This window comes from Canis aureus, chromosome 11 (assembly GCF_053574225.1).
Source record: "Canis aureus isolate CA01 chromosome 11, VMU_Caureus_v.1.0, whole genome shotgun sequence".
NCBI lineage: Eukaryota > Metazoa > Chordata > Mammalia > Carnivora > Canidae > Canis > Canis aureus.
Window position 1 is genome coordinate 33,112,999 of NC_135621.1, and position 17,040 is coordinate 33,130,038.

The 17,040-nt window shown below is 46.2% G+C and overlaps 1 protein-coding gene across 4 annotated transcripts in view; it reads left to right on the top strand.

Moving 5' to 3' along the window:
- Positions 1 to 17,040, top strand: part of LARGE1 (LARGE xylosyl- and glucuronyltransferase 1) — a 528,281-nt gene that overhangs the window by 459,803 nt on the left and 51,438 nt on the right. For all 4 annotated transcript variants that reach the window (XM_077914722.1, XM_077914719.1, XM_077914720.1 and 1 more), the window contains one exon: positions 14,062 to 14,217. In XM_077914722.1, the coding sequence (XP_077770848.1) occupies positions 14,062 to 14,217 (156 nt within the window). The remainder of the gene's footprint in view (positions 1 to 14,061; positions 14,218 to 17,040) is intronic.

Here is a 17,040-nt window from a genome sequence, read left to right on the forward strand (position 1 = left end):
ACATGTGAGTCAGGAACAACAAACCTGGTGCTGGTAGGCAGGCAGCAGGGAACCACACAGGGTTCCAAAGACATCTGCCCAGAATGCACTGATCCCTTTTGGGGATTGACAGGAAGCAAGCTGTGGCCAAGACTTCAAAGGATGCCATGGGGGTTTTCAGGCAGATTGAGTGGGAATGGTGTGTGTGCTAAGTGCGGTATCACTTAATCTTTGCAAAAGTCTCACAGGGTGAATATTAATCTGTTTTATACATTAGAAAATGAAGGATCATGTGGATTAAGTCACTTGCTTGCCCAGAATCACACAGCAAAATAGGACTGAGCTGAGGTTTAAACTCGTATCAGCCTGACCCTGACTCCAGAGCCCTTTCCTCTGACACAGGGATATGTTCTCAACTTCATATATTTTCCCAGGAAAACATTTGATGTGAGATAATGCTTCTATAGGATTATTCTGTGTGAGTCCTCTTTGTATTAAATGGCTTTTGGAGGGCTAACCCCGGAGCAGAGGCTCTTAGTATAACATTGTCTCCTTGAAAGAACGTTTGAATTTTAAGCAACAGACTCAGAGGTTGGATTTTTGATTGCCACCCATTCATAAAATAGGAGCTGAGTACACTTAAAAGAAAAATCCTAAGGAAGAGAAAAACCAAGAGAAAACGTGCCATCCATATGGAGAAATGATGTATGTTCCTAGAGGCAATCTGTACCATTTGCATAAAAGGAGTAGCACATAATTCAAGTTTTAAAACATTTTATAATACTTAGAGAGGTGTCAGTTTTCACATCTTTTGAGGAAGATGAGGGGCCGCCTGGCATTAGCATATCGAGCGTGCCATAGCTGAGCAGACTACCATGAAAAATGAGGCTGGGGAAACCAGAGAGAGGGTAATAAGAATGATGAATGGTAAGGTTGATTTCAGAGGATTAGGATGGATCAGGAAGAAAAAAACACTTGTTTTGGGGGAGAAGATCTAAGATCTACAATCACCACCTCCCACCCAGACCCCTCTTTATTTGAGGCCTGTTTAATTTCATCCTGTGACTCAAGTCCAAGGGCTCTAAGTGCTTTATTGTCTCTGGTCATCACTGTGGCTGGTACACTTGAGGGGTCTCGGGATCAAATAGGAGGTGGCTGGTGCCTGTTCAAGGGGCCTGGCATTTGGCACTGTCAGTTGGTGGCTCATGCTTTGGAGTCACTCGTGCACCCAGCAGACACTCAGAGCACCCACTGGGGGCCAGACTGGAGGCCTGTCATTGGGTTTCTCAACCTCCCTCACCAGTGTCCTTGCATGAGAAAGTAGAGAAATAATCGGCACTTTACGGAGATGTAAAGATTAGAAGAGGCACAGGTGCGTAAGGCAGTTAGCACGGGGCTGGGAGACATGGAGTAAGCCTCATATACCCTATTGCCAGTAATTAATAATTAGTGATGCTCCCACTCTCTCAGTAATTTTCGGCCAGCTGCTGGGCAAAACATGTAAACGAGGGATCTTCTTCCTCATGCATTCCACTGCCCTCCTTTCACAGACAGGACAGAGGGCCCTGAAGAGGGGAAGGGGTCTCCCGAGGTTAACTGCTGGTTTGGGGCACGTCCTCTGGTGCCCTGATAGTGTGCTGGAGAAGGGCATGCTCAGCACGGGGAACTTTGGATAATTTAAGCTTTTGGTCTTTTGTCTTCAACACTCACCTATTCTTTGCTCATTAGCTAAATTTTCAGAACTTAACCCCTTTGGGTATTAGTGATTTAAGTTATCCATCACTGGCTTTGTTATACATAACTGATGAAGTTCAGATGCAATTATTCCCAGAAACATCAACAAAATTCCTAGAAGCAAGGTGCTGCCTCTGGAAAATCTGCCCTACAGTAGCATAGCACTCTTTGGATTATGTACCCAAAGAGTTCTAAGAATTGTTAATGGGATTTCTTTAAACAGCGAGGACCTGGGGAGGGGTGTGGAGGGGAGTTCTGTATACCGTATATACAAAATGGCATATTACGAAGTCCTGCAGCAAGGAATCCTGATGGGTTTGGTTGATCCATGGCATTTCTACAGAACAGACCACTTGACCATGGAATACCTTATGGGACAGCTTCCTTAAAAGCCCACTGTAAGAAGCACTTTCCTGGATAATCTGGCCTCTCTTATGAAAAGGATTTTGAGAGAGGGAAGGCCCAATTAAGCAATATTTGCTGGTTGTGGACACCAGGCCATTGAAGTATGTAGAAATGAGGGTTTTGTTAGGTAGCACAGCATTTTTTACCTCAAAATCCTGTAACAACAGAAACAATTTCAAACATCTGTTTTCTAAAAGCTCTATATCACAAGTTCTTTCTAAAAGTAGTTACTACCCCATTCATTACCTTGACATTGAAGGGTCAGATTACAGTTGCGTACTTTTTTTTTTCAAAGGTATGAGCTAGCATACCACTGATAACCATTTTTTGTAAAAACAAACGCATAAATCATCTTTACATATGCTATTATAAGGCCTTTGCCATGAGGTAACTAGCAAAGCTCTATATTGTACAAAAGATTTCCATTGTCATTCTTCATGTCATTTCAAAGTGTTATAAAAGTTCTATGATATTCTCAGCCTCACCTTTATAAAAGTAACCAAATTAGTGACATCCAGTAGTACTTGTCTGCCCTGGCTTCAAGGCTTTGTTGCAAACTTTCCTTCAATAATGAAGTAAAGAAATTCAGTATCACTTTGTGAACTCACTTGGAATCCTTTCATTATTCCAATTAAACAGCTCTACCTGGGATCCCTGGGTGGCGCAGCGGTTTGGCGCCTGCCTTTGGCCCAGGGCGCGATCCTGGAGACCCAGGATCGAATCCCGCATCGGGCTCCCAGTGCATGGAGCCTGCTTCTCCTTCTGCCTGTGTCTCTGCCTCTCTCTCTCTCTCTCTGTGTGACTATCATAAATAAACAAAAATTTAAAAAAATATATATTAAAAAAATAAAAATAAAAATAAACAGCTCTACCTTTCATACATGCACTTTCCATAAAACCATTGTCATCACTGAAGTAGGAATTTACTGTTCAGATTATAATTTGTCGAGGACATCTTTCCTTTAGTGCTCACTGAAAAGTTGTTCTTTTGGTATTTCATTATCTAAACCAAATCTTGCAAATAGCATAAGCTGACACACATCAGGATCCTCTGTGCTTTGATTTAACTCTGTAGCAAATCTCCCATGTAATTTGTCTTCATACTAGGATCTTCAGGCCAGCTGCACTTATATTTGTGACTCTGCCCAACTATATTTGCTGACAAAGGAATTTACTTCATTTGTTACTGTCTTGTGTGCTTTTTCTGTGATTTTTGCCAGGGCAGGAAAAGCAAGTGTTTTCCTTATTGGATTTTATTATCTTTTGTTTTACATATGAAATCCCCAAAGGGACCACTAAACTCTCTTCATGGGGGTTAGTGGAACGTTGTAAAGTTCTACACAGAGTTTCACAAGACTTTATACCTCATCAAAAAATTACAGAGAAAAAAATAATTTAAAAAATTACGGAGTCTTGTTTTCTTATCCTGGATGCTTTGTGTTTAAGTGTCTTGCCAATCATGCATCCTTGTACTAACATTAAGTAGTATCTTCAGGCATTATACACACTTGGGGTGAAGTTCTTCCTTAATGAAGTGGTTGTAAATCCATATTTGAATCTAAAACAAAAAAATATTTTTTTTGCCAGCTTCTTGTCAGATCTAATTAGGTAGCCATTTCTGTTCTTGGGAATGTAGCTAAGACTCATATTGGAAACAGAGCATCAGCTCGGCTGTTTTCCTGCTGGCCACCTGAGCCTGTCTTACTGGTGTTCACAATCAGTCCATTGCCTTGTAGGACAAGTTTTTAATACCTACTTACTTGGAAGAAGTTTTAGATTTACAGAAAAGGTTGTAAAAGTAGTGCTGAGACTCCCATACTGCCCCCACTCCAGCCGCTCCGCATTTGGTGTCCATTTCCCCTACTGTTAACATCTTACATGGTAATGGTGAACTCTCCAGACTGACAAACCCACATTGGTAGATTGCGCTTCACTTATCTCCACAGGCTTTAGGCATCTTTCACTGGTGTTTCTGTTGGTCTCCTCTGGCCCCCAATGCTTTTTCAGTCTTTCCATGTTTTTCATGACTGACCTTGACCATTGTGAGGTGTTCTGGTCAGGTACTTCATGAAATATCCCTCAGGCTTGGTTTGTCCCCTGTATTTTTCTCATGATTAGACTGAGGCTATGGGTTTTTGGAGAGAGTATCACAGAGGCAAAGGGTATCCATCCCCAAGGGCATCACATTGTATCAGGAAGGACCTGATTTTCACACATGGCATCACTAGGGACCCTAACTGTCTGTACCTGGTCAGGGCAGTCTTTGCCAGGATTCTCCACTGCAAAGTGACTGTATTCCCCTTTCATGCTGCATTTTTCAGAAGGGTGTCACTGTACCCACCACACACTGGAAAGGGGGAGATTAAGTTCTACTTCCTAATGAGGAGCAGAATCTACATATGAGAGCTCTTAAAAAAAAAAAAAAAACATATGAGAGCTCTTCTGTGAGGAGATCTGCTTCTCTCCCCCATTTATTTGTATTTATATATTACATAATTTATTTATATCCACGTAGACTCACTTATATTTATATTATACTTTGGGTTACCATGCAAGGCTCTTTTTTTAAGATTTTATGTATTTACTCATGAGAGACACAGAGAGAGAGGCAGAGACACAGGCAGAGGGAGAAGCAGGCTCCCTGCAGGGAGCCCGATGCGGGACTCGATCCCAGGACCCCATGATCACAACCTGAGCCAAAGGCAAACACTCAAGCCACCCAGGTGCTCCAAGCCATTAGTTCATTTTGTGAGGAATATTTTATTTAAAGATTGATATTATTAGATACTATTAAATGAGCTAAAAATAGATATTGAAATTGATGGAACACTCACCCAGGAACATTGAAACCCATCAAAATGTGAGATACACTGCCCTCTGTGTTGACACAGATATGGGTGCTCAAATGACACATCAGCTCACTCTCTCCTTTTTCTCCATCTTTCCCATGCTGCCTCTGTTACAGCAGGGTGACTTTTAGTAGTTCCCCAGCCCATAAGTACACAGGACTTAGTTATTCAACAAATATGTATTACATGTGGGCTATAGGTCAGGCACTGCTCTGAGCACTGGTTATACAGTAGTGTGTAAGATTGCACAGGCCTTGCTCTCCATGAGCTTATATTCTAGGGCAGACTGTAGACACTGAACAAGAAAACAAATGGTCAAATAGGTCATTCCAGGTGGTCCAACATGCTATGAAGAAGTCAAAGCAAGTAATCTAAAAGTGACTAGTGCTCATGATCCCAGTTAGAGAAAGAAGACCCTCTTTCTTTCAGTGACTCAGCTAAATGATTCTGTTGACCCCTCTTAGGACACACGTCCACATCTGAACCCATCTTTGTGTTCTTAGGAATGGTCAGAAATGACTCATTGGTCAACCTGAGTCACATGCCCCTGCTTCTGATGGACCAGGCATGACCCATAGCCCCATGAGAATCATGGGAAGAAGGCCATGTCTGGGTCTGCGAGGGGATGATGCAGGACATACAGAAAAAAGATAGGGGGCCACCACTGAAGGTGTCAGCTGGGAACCAGGAAGCCAGCTGCCTTTCCCAGAGCAGTGATTCATATGGTACCCACCCCTCAGGGCATTACTGATGATTCCACCAAATTGGCAAAATCCCACTGGACTACAAACCCAGCTGCTCCTCAACCAACCTTGGGAGATTCCCTCAGCTAAAGATTCCGTATCATCCCTAGAGGTGGAATCTGCTTCCCTCTATCCTCTCTGTCCCCAGATCAGTAGAGATACTCCCCAGAGGGACACTGTGGGGCTTCTGTGAAACGTGAGTAAAGTCTTAGTAATTAATCCCATAGAGAGAGGGGGAGTACAGGGCCAGTTACATCTGCAAGTCTTAAGTTGGTTGTCTGCAGAGGAGCCACATGAAGACAACACTCGTTGAGGATTCTTAGGCTGTTTGTAGTGCTTTGCCATTTCCTGCAATTGGGCCTGCCAGAAATTCTCCACACATATCAAAATCCAGTTCAAACAGATCGTTAACCCCATTTTATAGCAAAATAAATACATACATACATACATACATACATAAAGGAACTGAAAATATGGAACGTGATGGCCATGAGAGACTATAGCCAGATCTCCTCATGGATTCATGACTCTCCCAGCCCTGAGTATTATCAAGAATATCTATTTTCCTTTGGTCATTTGTCCTCTCCAACCTCCCCATCCTCAGGCAGGGGAAAAAATAAGAACGGTTACAGATGGAGAACAAGAAATGGTAGGATACAGGACAGGCCTTGTGCCTTCCTTTTCCAGATGAGGATGCTAAGTAATCACTGAGTCTGGTCTGTCCTCTGCCCCCTTCCTGAGGAATGAATGATGCACTTTTGTCTGGGAAGAATTTTTTCTTTTCTTTCTGGGACTTGTAAAAACCAAGAAGCAATAAGAAGCTGTGTAAAAGGAGACAAAGAGTCACCAGAGCCTTTGTGGCTTGGACTCTGAGTTTCAAACCCACTGTTGTTATTTAATAGCCACTCCGGGTAGTGGTTAGGGGTGAGAAAGGAGGAGGATGAGAGCTGGGATAGAATCTTCCACAATTAGCGGGGCAATAGAAGAAGCGGAGTGGATTCCACGGGCAGTGAGCAAACATTGACCAAGCCTGTCACGATGTGTGCAAAGCTGGACAAAAACAGGCCTTACATTCAGGGAGTCAGCAGTCTGGGCTTTAAATAGGTACTAGGGGATGGTGTCACTTTAGATTGTCCACCTCTCATGAACTGCTCCAGGCTCTGCAGCAGATGCATTTACATTTCTTGTCTCATTGATCCTCGGAAGCAGGCAGTATTATTTCCTTGTATCAGATTAGAAAATAGAGGTTCATTTACATCAAGTGGTTTAGGTGACAGAGCCAAGAGGAAGCAGGGGTAAATTTGCTTTGCTTCTGTGCCTAACAGCCCTCTTTGGTATCTGCTCAGTATTTTGAACTTGACTAGAAGCGTGGGCCTTACTACCTTACTGGATAGCCCCTGGCTTCATCTCTGGGCTTCATCCTGCCCTTCTGCCTCAGGCTGTGACCATCTGTAGTCCCTTGTTTCAAGTCTTGTTTCTCATTCCTCTTTCCGACATAGAGACTCTGTGTTCACCCTGCCTCCTCAGTTGGCAAGGTGGCTGTTTTGTGAACTCAAAACCTCAATTTCTTCTGTAATTTGATGAGCACCTTCAGTATACCTTCTTGTGCATGCATCCATCAGTCCTGGGCTGGACCACCAACTACAAGGTGGTTGCTGTGACATCCCTTTTGCGGGTGAGGGACTGTCTCCGTGAGACCAGGCAACTTAGTGCGGGCCACCAGCTGATAGGAGCTGGAGCTGTGACTGGCCTGCAGATCTGTCTGCTTGTCCCTTTCTCCTGTGCATCATAATCCTGAGGATGACAAGGAAAGGGACTTGTGAGACTGTTGTCCTCCTCCTTAAAATACCAAACAAGGGTAAGAACAGAGGGAGCTTAAACTCTTTCAAGAGAAAATGACAAGCTGTTTGGCCCTTACACAAAGAAAGGGGGAATATATTTCCCCATCCTAAAGTCCACATTAATAGGGCTTTTATAAATGATTTGCTGTAGACAGACAGAATGTGAGGATTATAGAGAATGTCATCATCATGATTTCCATTCTTGAAGCAAAGGGCAGCTATTGAATACTAACTACCTGCCAGACACTATGGCACTCAGGAAGAGTAATAAGTCATGCTCCCTGCCAGCCCAGAAATTCACATCCCAGTGCTGCCAGGTGCAGGCTTGTAAATAAATAATTACAAGAGTGTGCAGTGAGTTCTCTACAGAGTTAAGTGCAAGAGTCTATAGAGCACTGAGGAAGGGCCCAGCAACTGCCCGGGTGTTACATAGGAAAGCTTACAGTAAGAATCAGAAAACTTAGTTTGCAGAGGCTTAAAATAGAGGAGTTTAATTTCTTAGCTAAGAATTCTGAGTAGCTATAGACATTGGCTTCTAGACAGCAGGATGTTGACTTTCTCATAGTCATAGGATAGCTGTCATGGTTCCAGTCATCACATCTGTGTTCACAACAAAAAGGTGAGTGGGATGTGAGCAGAATGGCACCTTCTCTGAACCTTATTATTAGGAAATCAAATACATGCTTCCTCATGTATCTTTTTGGGCAATCCTGAATCATATGGCCAACCTAGCTGCAAGGGGGTCTGGGCAATCAGAGCATAGGGTCATCATGATTAGCTTAGACCTTAAATGGATCAGGATCCATTCACAGACGCTGGGAATTACAACTATAAAGTTAGTGTTCTGTCAGGAATGAAGAATGGAGTAGAGGGACAGACCTACTAGGAGGGAACCGTCTGCCACAAGCGGTCAGGCAGAGATTTACAGAAGAGACATGTATTTGAGCTCCGCCATGGAGGTCAAGCAGGCATTCACATGGTAGAGAAGAAGGATATTCTGGGGAGGGGGGTAGAGCATATGCAAAGACACACGTCATGAAAGACAGGTTCAAGAAATACTAGGAAGTTCCTCCAGCCTGGACATAGAAAAGAAATTGTAAGCAGGAGTCAGTTTGCAACAGACTTAACTACCAGGCTAAGGAAGGTCGTAGAAAATCAAGGAAGGTCTTGAGACAGAGACCCGTTTTCCAGATTACCCCTCATTCCCATAACTTGGAAGATACATAGCCCAAGTTCTTGTTCACCTGGCACTTGCACACAGGCTCTGATGTCTTAGCATTTTGGGCACCGTAAGTTACTTTTAGGAACCCTCTGGGTTGTGAGTGCTTCAGAAGCTGAATTTTTGACTGAGCTCTTTCCATAGCCTTGTCCTTGTACCGAGGTCTTGCTTCTACCTTTGAAATGCTTTTTCCTTGATGGGCGATAGAGTCTCGTGTTTCTCCTTTAATCAAGTTGACTTCTGCTGTCTTCCCAGATGATGTTTAAGTTTCCTGAACAGTAATCAATTTCTGTCAATTTCTCTGGCTCACTGCCTGCTGACTCCCAAGTCTGCACACATACTCAGCCTTCACAGACATTTCAGATCCAAATCAGATCACACCCATGGGGCCCCTGGTGCCTGGCAGCTTCTGCAGCCCACCTGGCATGCAACCTGGATGCCTCCTTCTCTGCTTCCTGCCAAGATGGAGGTTCAGCCCCTGTACCTGAGAAGTCCTAAACCATCCTCAGCCTCAGGATCCCAGAGATGAGTGAGGTCCCTGTGCTTAGAAGGGGAAAGTAGGATTCTTTTATGATCCAATAATTCTCCTATAAATTTCATTCATTGCTGTGATCAGAGTCATTTAATGATTACAGACATGAGAGAAATGAGAGAGAGATCCCAAGTATCTCTGTCTCTTTGGATTCAAATCCTGACTCTCTCACTTCCTAGCCATGTAACTTAGGGCAATTTAGTGGACTTTCCCCACCTGTAAGATGGGATAAGGAGACTATCGCCTCTACTCTTAAATGAATGTGTTAAATGAGCTATGACAGCAAAGTATTGAGAGCAGTGCTTGGCACATAGGAAACATCCTGTATATGCTAGCTGCTGATAGTAATTACTATTGCCATGCTAATGTGCCTCAGCAAGTAGAGTAAGTTATGATAGTTTCCACCACAAGCCTTGGTAGACTCATACACATTTACCAGCTCTTTGCAAAAATCTATTTCAGGACACATTCTCCATTGTCACTCCCATCTCGTGTGTGAAAGCTTGTCAGCAAATGTCATCTACACCACCGGCTTGCTGCCCCCAAGCCAGCAATGATGGTCCCTCAAGGGACCAGGAAATGACATTTCTCAGTAGTCAGATATGCCCTGATCAAAATTATCAGCAATACTAATCCTGAGTTGGATTTTCCAAAGCAGGCATATGGTTTAATGGAAGGAACAGTGCCCCGGGAGACAGAACCTGGGCATGACTTCTCCCTTTTTGCTGTGTGACTCTGGGCAGGTCACTTTCTCCCTCTGGGCCTTGGTCTCTTTATATTCAGGTGGCCCTGCCCAGCGACCATCACTAACAATCTCTCTTTTAACATCTCCATAAGAGCACGTAGCACACCTGTAATTTAAAATGGATGGTTAACTTAATGTCCTGCTCTCTCTCAGTTGTAAGTTCCAGAAAGAGAGTCGTGATCCCCTGTCCATCTTTGCATTCACAGCCCCTATCAGTGCCTGGCACGCGGTCAGTGCTCATTGTAATATTTACTGAATGAATGAATGATGTGGTAGAAAGAAAAAGATGAGGGAGCAAGACAGACCTGATTTTGTATTAGGACTGGTTATTTACTAGTTGAGTGACCCTGCATTAGGATCGGCTTCAGCATTATTGTCTGTAAAATGGGGATACCACGTTGTTTTGAGGATTGCATGTGAAAACATCACATGCACGCACACCAACCACGTCTAGTGTATAGCGGGTATTAGATAAACATAGCTATTATTTACTTCTCTAGAGCCTAGCACAGGGGAGTGGAGTATGCTGTGTCCTGCTAAGGAGAAAAAGGCACATCTGAATATACATTAAGTTTCTCCCTGGTGAGAGACTAAAATTTTTTGAGCCAGACGCACATCCCTCAGCCTTCTTGCTGGCTTAGCACTCAGCAAGCACCAGGATCTCGGTCGGAGTGAGCCTTTGAGTAGGCTTCCCTGTTGCTGGGTCGGCAAGTTGCAAAGGGTTTTCCAGAACCCCCTTGACCTGCCAGCAACCACATCATCTTCCCCTTCCTTCGTTCAACCTTTGCTGCTTTCTGTAGAACACCAGGTAGCAGTATCTACCTGGAGGCAATAGACAGACCCAGAGCACTGTCCAGGCACAGAACAGAACAAGACATGGTGGGATAAGAGGTGGCCTGGAAGGGGTCGGGGCTACCTGGAGACTTGGGTCCTCATCATAGCCTTGCCCCTGTCCAAACACCCCATGAGATCTTAGGTAAGCCAGCTCCTCTGTAAGCCTCACTGCCCTCATCTGCAAAGCATTCAGCCCATTGATGCCGTGCATGACAGCAGTAAGGAACCTGGGACTTCAGGTTTAGCACCGGCTTCATGTCTCAGCTCTGCCCCTTACCAGCTGTGAGATACAGACAAGCCTGGTACCATCTTTGTAAAAAGGACAGTGGGATCCAAATGGGCTTTATCTGGGGGATTTAATGACACAGTGTCTCCAAAGTCCCTGGCAGATTTGTGCACAAGGAGTAAAGATTTGTTTGTCTGGGGACCCAGAGGATAGCCCTTATTTTTACTTCCTGTAAGTTTCTCCCTGTTGAGGAACTTCATGTTTCCTGAGTCAGTTGCACATCCATCAGCCTTCCTGCTCGCTCAGCACTTGGCAAGCACCAAAGTCTCTTGCAGTAAAGACATGATCCCCACAGGGTGTGAGTGACACCAGCTTGCATGCAATTATTTTAATGCGTGGCCCAGGACCTTCTCATGCCCGAATTGGTGTATTCTCAGGGGAGAATCTTCCCTCTCCTTCCTTCTCACATCCTTCAAAAGGCACAGGAAGAGAACACATCCTGCATGCTCTTCCTTCCCTGAAATGCAGGCGCCGCCAAGTGGCCTCATTCCAGGGACGGTCTGCTGGCCCTTCTGCACCATCCTGAATGCTTAACCCGCTTCCTTGCTTATTGCTCCGGTGGACTTCATGCTGGCAGGGTTCGGAGAAAGGGGATGCAGAATGCTGGTAGGCAGGCTGCTGCCATCATCTTTGAGGGGAGAAGAGAACCCACAGAATATGGGGCCATCCTGGCTTGCAGGCACTGGGCTAGGCGTTTGTTTTAAACCTCTTAACTCCTTTGGGGAGTTGGGTTTACTGGTTCCCACCTTACACATGAAGAAACTGAAGCCCCAAGGAATAAAACGAGCTGCCCAAGGACACAGTTAGTGAAGAGCATAGAGCATAGCTGAGATTCACACCTAGGCTGGCCTGACGTCCCCGGTTCTTGCTCTGCCCTTACACCATCCTGGTCTTGGGAGGCTGTGGCAGGTATGGTTTGTACTCAGTGGGTTTCCTGTTGTTGCCATGAGAAGAGGGACTTGGTCTTGCAGAGCAGCATTTACCAAGCCAGCGTCGAGGGCTGTGGCTGCCGTACATCCAGGAGACACTGAGAGGGCCCCACTCTCTACTCCGAATGCTGGCTCTGTTCAGGCTCCTGCAGACAGAATGTGGCTAAAGGAGGGAACTAGGGAGGAACCGAGCTCTGGACACCCCATTCCTTCCTCTGTGTCACCGTCAGCTATGCTGGTCCCCCCACCACAGGCGGCAAGTGGGGGAAAGGGGAGAGTGCGTTCATATCTTCTGTAACATGACAAGGCATGAGCAGGGAAGTTTTTAAAACCTGGCTTCTCCTGTTCTCCCCGTGTGGACAGAAGAACATGGGCTTTGGAATCAGGTTTATTCAGACTTAATTTTGAATCCCGGTTCCCATGTTTACCAAGTTTGTGGCCTTGGGCAAGTCACTTCTCCAGGTTCTTCATCTCTAAGATTGCATTCCTCATGCAGGGCACCATGAGGATTAAAAGAAGACCGTGATTATAAAGCTGATGGCAAAGGGTGCTCCCGCCCGGCCCCTGCCCAGCCAGCTCCCCCGCCCAGGGCACGAGCTGTCCCTGCTGGCTGCTCTTCTGGCCCTCGCAGCCTGCATTCCTGTCTTGTCTGTTATGATCAGAGCATCATACTCAAACCCAGGGTTAGTGATTTCCCCCTCAGTGAGGTCCCCAGTGCCACAGCTGAGTTCTGACCATGGCCTGCATGGGGCTGGGCTCTCCCCACACCCTGCTCACACTTTTGGCCTCATCTCCCACCCAGCACCTGCACTCCGGCCACAGCACCTGACTTTGTATTATCCCACGGGTCTTCCCTCTGCCGGCACTGTGCCACCACCGTCCCCTCCATGCTGGCCTCTGCCTCCTGGGGAGCTCTGGTTCATCGTTCAAGCCCCAGCACAGGCATTGAGCTACCTATTCATAGCTCTGGTTCCCATTGACCCTCTCTTCACGAATCACATTCTACGCTCTGTTTGTAGACACATCTCTGGCCAACCACCAGCCAAGCAAGGGCAAGCACCGTCAACAGAGGTGGCTGTGCCTCTCTCAACCCGGTGCACCCCAGGCACATCCTCGCAGGCCTTTCTGGGGTGCTCACCTTGTGCCAGACACTCCTTGCCTGCATTACGGGTATTGACGAGTTGATTTTTCAAGCAGCTATATGATACAGTGTATCCGTCGGCCCTGGCTGGAGGCAGAAAGCATCCCCATTATTCAAACAGAGAATTTAATCTTTAAAAATAGCAACTTAGACATAAAGTGTTGATTTGGTAACTAAAAAAGCAAAAATAGGAAATAGCAGGAAAGAGTTACTGCCCCTGGCGCTGAAGGAACAGAGGGGAGGTAGGAATCATTACATGGGGCTGGCTCCCAGACCTGGGCTGGGGGCTGTAGGCAGCTCTGAGGCAGACCAGGAGGTGCATGCTGCATGCTGGAAAAGCTGCAAAATGCTTCTAGCTGCTGCTAAACGAAGGAAGTGTCACTGCTGCCTTGAAGAACGGAGGTAGGGTGATGCTTGCAGGGACAGGAAGCAACAGGAAGGCCACCTTCCTTTCTCCTCCCCCAGACTCCCAGTCTATCTGGCAGCACCCAGCAGGAGGCGGCTGGCAAGGTAGCAGTAGGGTTTTCAGAGTCCCCACCTCAGCATCAGGAGGCTTGGAGCTGAGAGACAGAAGCTTAAAAGCTGGCACAAGCAGGAACTTTTGCTTTCCCCAGTTCACAGACAAGGAAACTGAGGCACAGACAGTAAGTCACTTGCCCAAGAGCAGAGGCAGGATTGGAACCCGGGCCATGTGGCCTCAGCGCCCTTCCTCTTCACCCCTCAGTTGTAAATGGTGAATGAATGAGTGAGCGAGTGAATGGACAGGCCCCCCCCAATAGTGCTTAGGCCCATGCCACCTGCCTACCTCCTTGTCACCCCCCCAGGTCATTCACTGGAACTCCCCCAAGAAGCTGCGGGTGAAGAACAAGCATGTGGAGTTTTTCCGCAACCTCTATCTGACCTTCCTGGAGTACGATGGAAACCTCCTGAGGCGAGAACTCTTTGGCTGCCCCAGCGAAGCAGACGTCAACAGCGAAAACGTAAGAGGCTCGTGGGGCCCTGGATGGACGAGCCGCACCCTTGCCCCTGGTCCCATTGGGATGGGGTGGGGACACTGGTGCTCCAGCGTCTCCCCTGCTCCATGCTCATCACTGCAGGCAGAGAGGGGGTACGCTCAGCCCCGATGAGGTGCACTAACTGGTTCCTTTAGGGGTAGTGTAGGTGGAGAAAGCGTTAGGTACAGGCTCCAGGCATAGCTAGCACCTGTATCTTCCTGTGTCTTCGCTGCTGATAATTTTTTCCTACCTTATACTTCATGTGATGTGCATAGAAACCCTCTTTCTTCCCCCAATCTGAGTGCAGAGATTGAGGCACAGCAGGTTGCTCACAGCAAGCAAGGAGCAAGGTTGGAAGTGATTTGAAGTTCTGGGGAGCAGGAAATGGGGAAGCCGCACACTGTCATGGAAGAAGGCAGGGCATGCTGGGTCAGGCTGACCTGGGCTGGCTTTAATCCCTTCCAGTTACCAAGTACATGACCCCCAGCAAGTTACTCACCCTCTCTGTGCTTCCGTTTCCTCAACCACCAAAGGAGATGTAAAACTTAAAGGCGGGTTTTGAATTGCATTTAGAGCACCTGGCTCAGCATCTGCCATATGTTAGCTGCTCAATAAATATTTTCTCTCTTTCCTTGACCCTAAGTATTAGAGATAGAAGTGATTGTTCATTCAGTGAACATTTCCTGAGGGCCTCCCTGTTCTGAGCCCTGAGCATGCATAGGTAAAACAAAGGACGATGGTCCCCTGCTGTTGTGGTGCTAATATTCTCATGGGGGAAACACACTTGATAACTATGAATGTTCAGGAAAAATGATCAGCCAGTGGCAGGTGCTACATGGTGGCATATTAATGAGCAGCTGAGCTACTCCACTGGTTTGCAGGGGCCAGGGTGGGGTGGGGCAGAGGGCAGCTTCTCTGAGAAAGTGGTGTTCCATCTGAGTCCTGAATGACAAGAAAGAGCCAGCCATAGAACAGCAAAGGATGAGGGAAATACAAATCAAAGCCACAGTGAGATACCCCCTCACGCCTGTAAAGATGTTTGCTCCCAGAGAACAAAAGATAATGAGAAATGGTTAGATGTAGAGAAGTTGGAACACTGTGCACTGTAATACGATGCTGTGGGTGCTGTGCAAAACAGTATGGAGGTTCCTCAAGAAATTACAGAGAGACCTGCCCTATGACCCAACATCCCACTTCTGGTGTGCTTCCAAAAGAATTGAAATCAGGATCCTGAGGCAGTATGTGCATTGCCGTGGTCACTGCAGCATTACTCTTGATGGCCACAGGTGAAAACAGCCCAGTGCCCATCGACATCACAGATGAATGGATAAAACGCCATGTGTATGAACAATAGGATATTGTCCAACCTTAAAAAATAAGGATATCTTACCATTTGTGACAACATGGGTGAACCACGGAGATGTTATTATGCTAAGGAAAGAAGCCAGTCACAGAAGAATAGATACCGCATGATGCCCCATGTGTGAGACATCTAAAATAGTAAATGCACAGATGTAGACAACAGAATGCTGGTTACCGGGGAGGGGAGAGGGGTTATGGGGAGCTGGTGTGTTTAGTGGGTATAAAGTTAGAGTTACACAACAGGAGTAAGTCCCAGAGATTTCCTATGCTGCACGGTGCTTGGAGTTAACAGGGTGTGGTGCTCTTAAACATTTTAAGAAGTTGGATCTCATGTGTTAAGTGTTCTTAACACACACACAAAAAAACTAAGAAACTTCTGGGGGTGATGGATAATGTGTATTACCTTGATTATAGTGAAAGTATCATGAACGTAACACGTCTAAACTCCAAATTGTTTTCATTATGTTAACTTTTTAATTTGCCATTTAATATGCTATGTTAATACGCCGTCTCCCCATTTCAGTAAAGCTGGGGAGAGAGGTGGAAGAGCAAAGGAAGTACATTCCAGGTCGGGGGGAGTAGCTAGTACAAAGGCCCTGGGGCAGGCCACAGCCAACATGAAGACCTGCAGGATGGCCAGTGTGCCCAGGGGCTGGAGCCCAGGGAGGAGAACGGCAGATGCTGAGCATCAGAAGGGCAGAAGGCCGAGTGGAAGGATGTTGTGAGCAGGTGAAAGAGTCAGAATTTCCTTTTATTACTATTATCGTTATTATTTATATTCTTATCTTGGATGTCAGGAGAATTCCTTTAGTTCCCAGCGTCAGGGGATGGTGTCTACGGAAGGTCTGGAGGACGCACTCACCTGGCCCTTTACCAGGGTGACTGGTCCCACGGCCACCCTGCCCTCTGGCATCTGCTCCCAGGTCACAGTGGAGTCCCCTTGAGCTCTGGGCCTTCTCCACATCACCTTCCATGCCTTTGTCAGTGTCTGCCCTTCTCCACCACTGGCAGTAGAGAAAAGAATACCATTAAGCACTTGAACTCTGGCTCAGAGTCTGGAAAGCACTTTAGAGGTTTCAACAAATGCTGTGTTCTTCTGGTTTTGCCATCCTCTCTCTACTCAAATCAGTATTTGCCATCATCATCAATATCTGAGTGCCCATTCGGCACTTTTTCCCTCAAACACTAAAATGAAAACTGTTCTCTCACCTTTGTTTTTTCCTACATGGAAAAGACTCAATAAAAAGCCTTGGCAGGATGAAGCCACCAGTTAATTGTTCTATCAGTGTGCTCCCCAAGTGTACTGTTGGGCATCTTACAAAGTGGGACTCCCTTTATAAACTACCCACTTGCACCTCTTTCCCCTGCTGGGTCATCAGAGTGGGGAAGTCATCGGTGGTCCTTCTCCTAATCTGACTGTATTTATTTGCTCAATAAGCATGCATC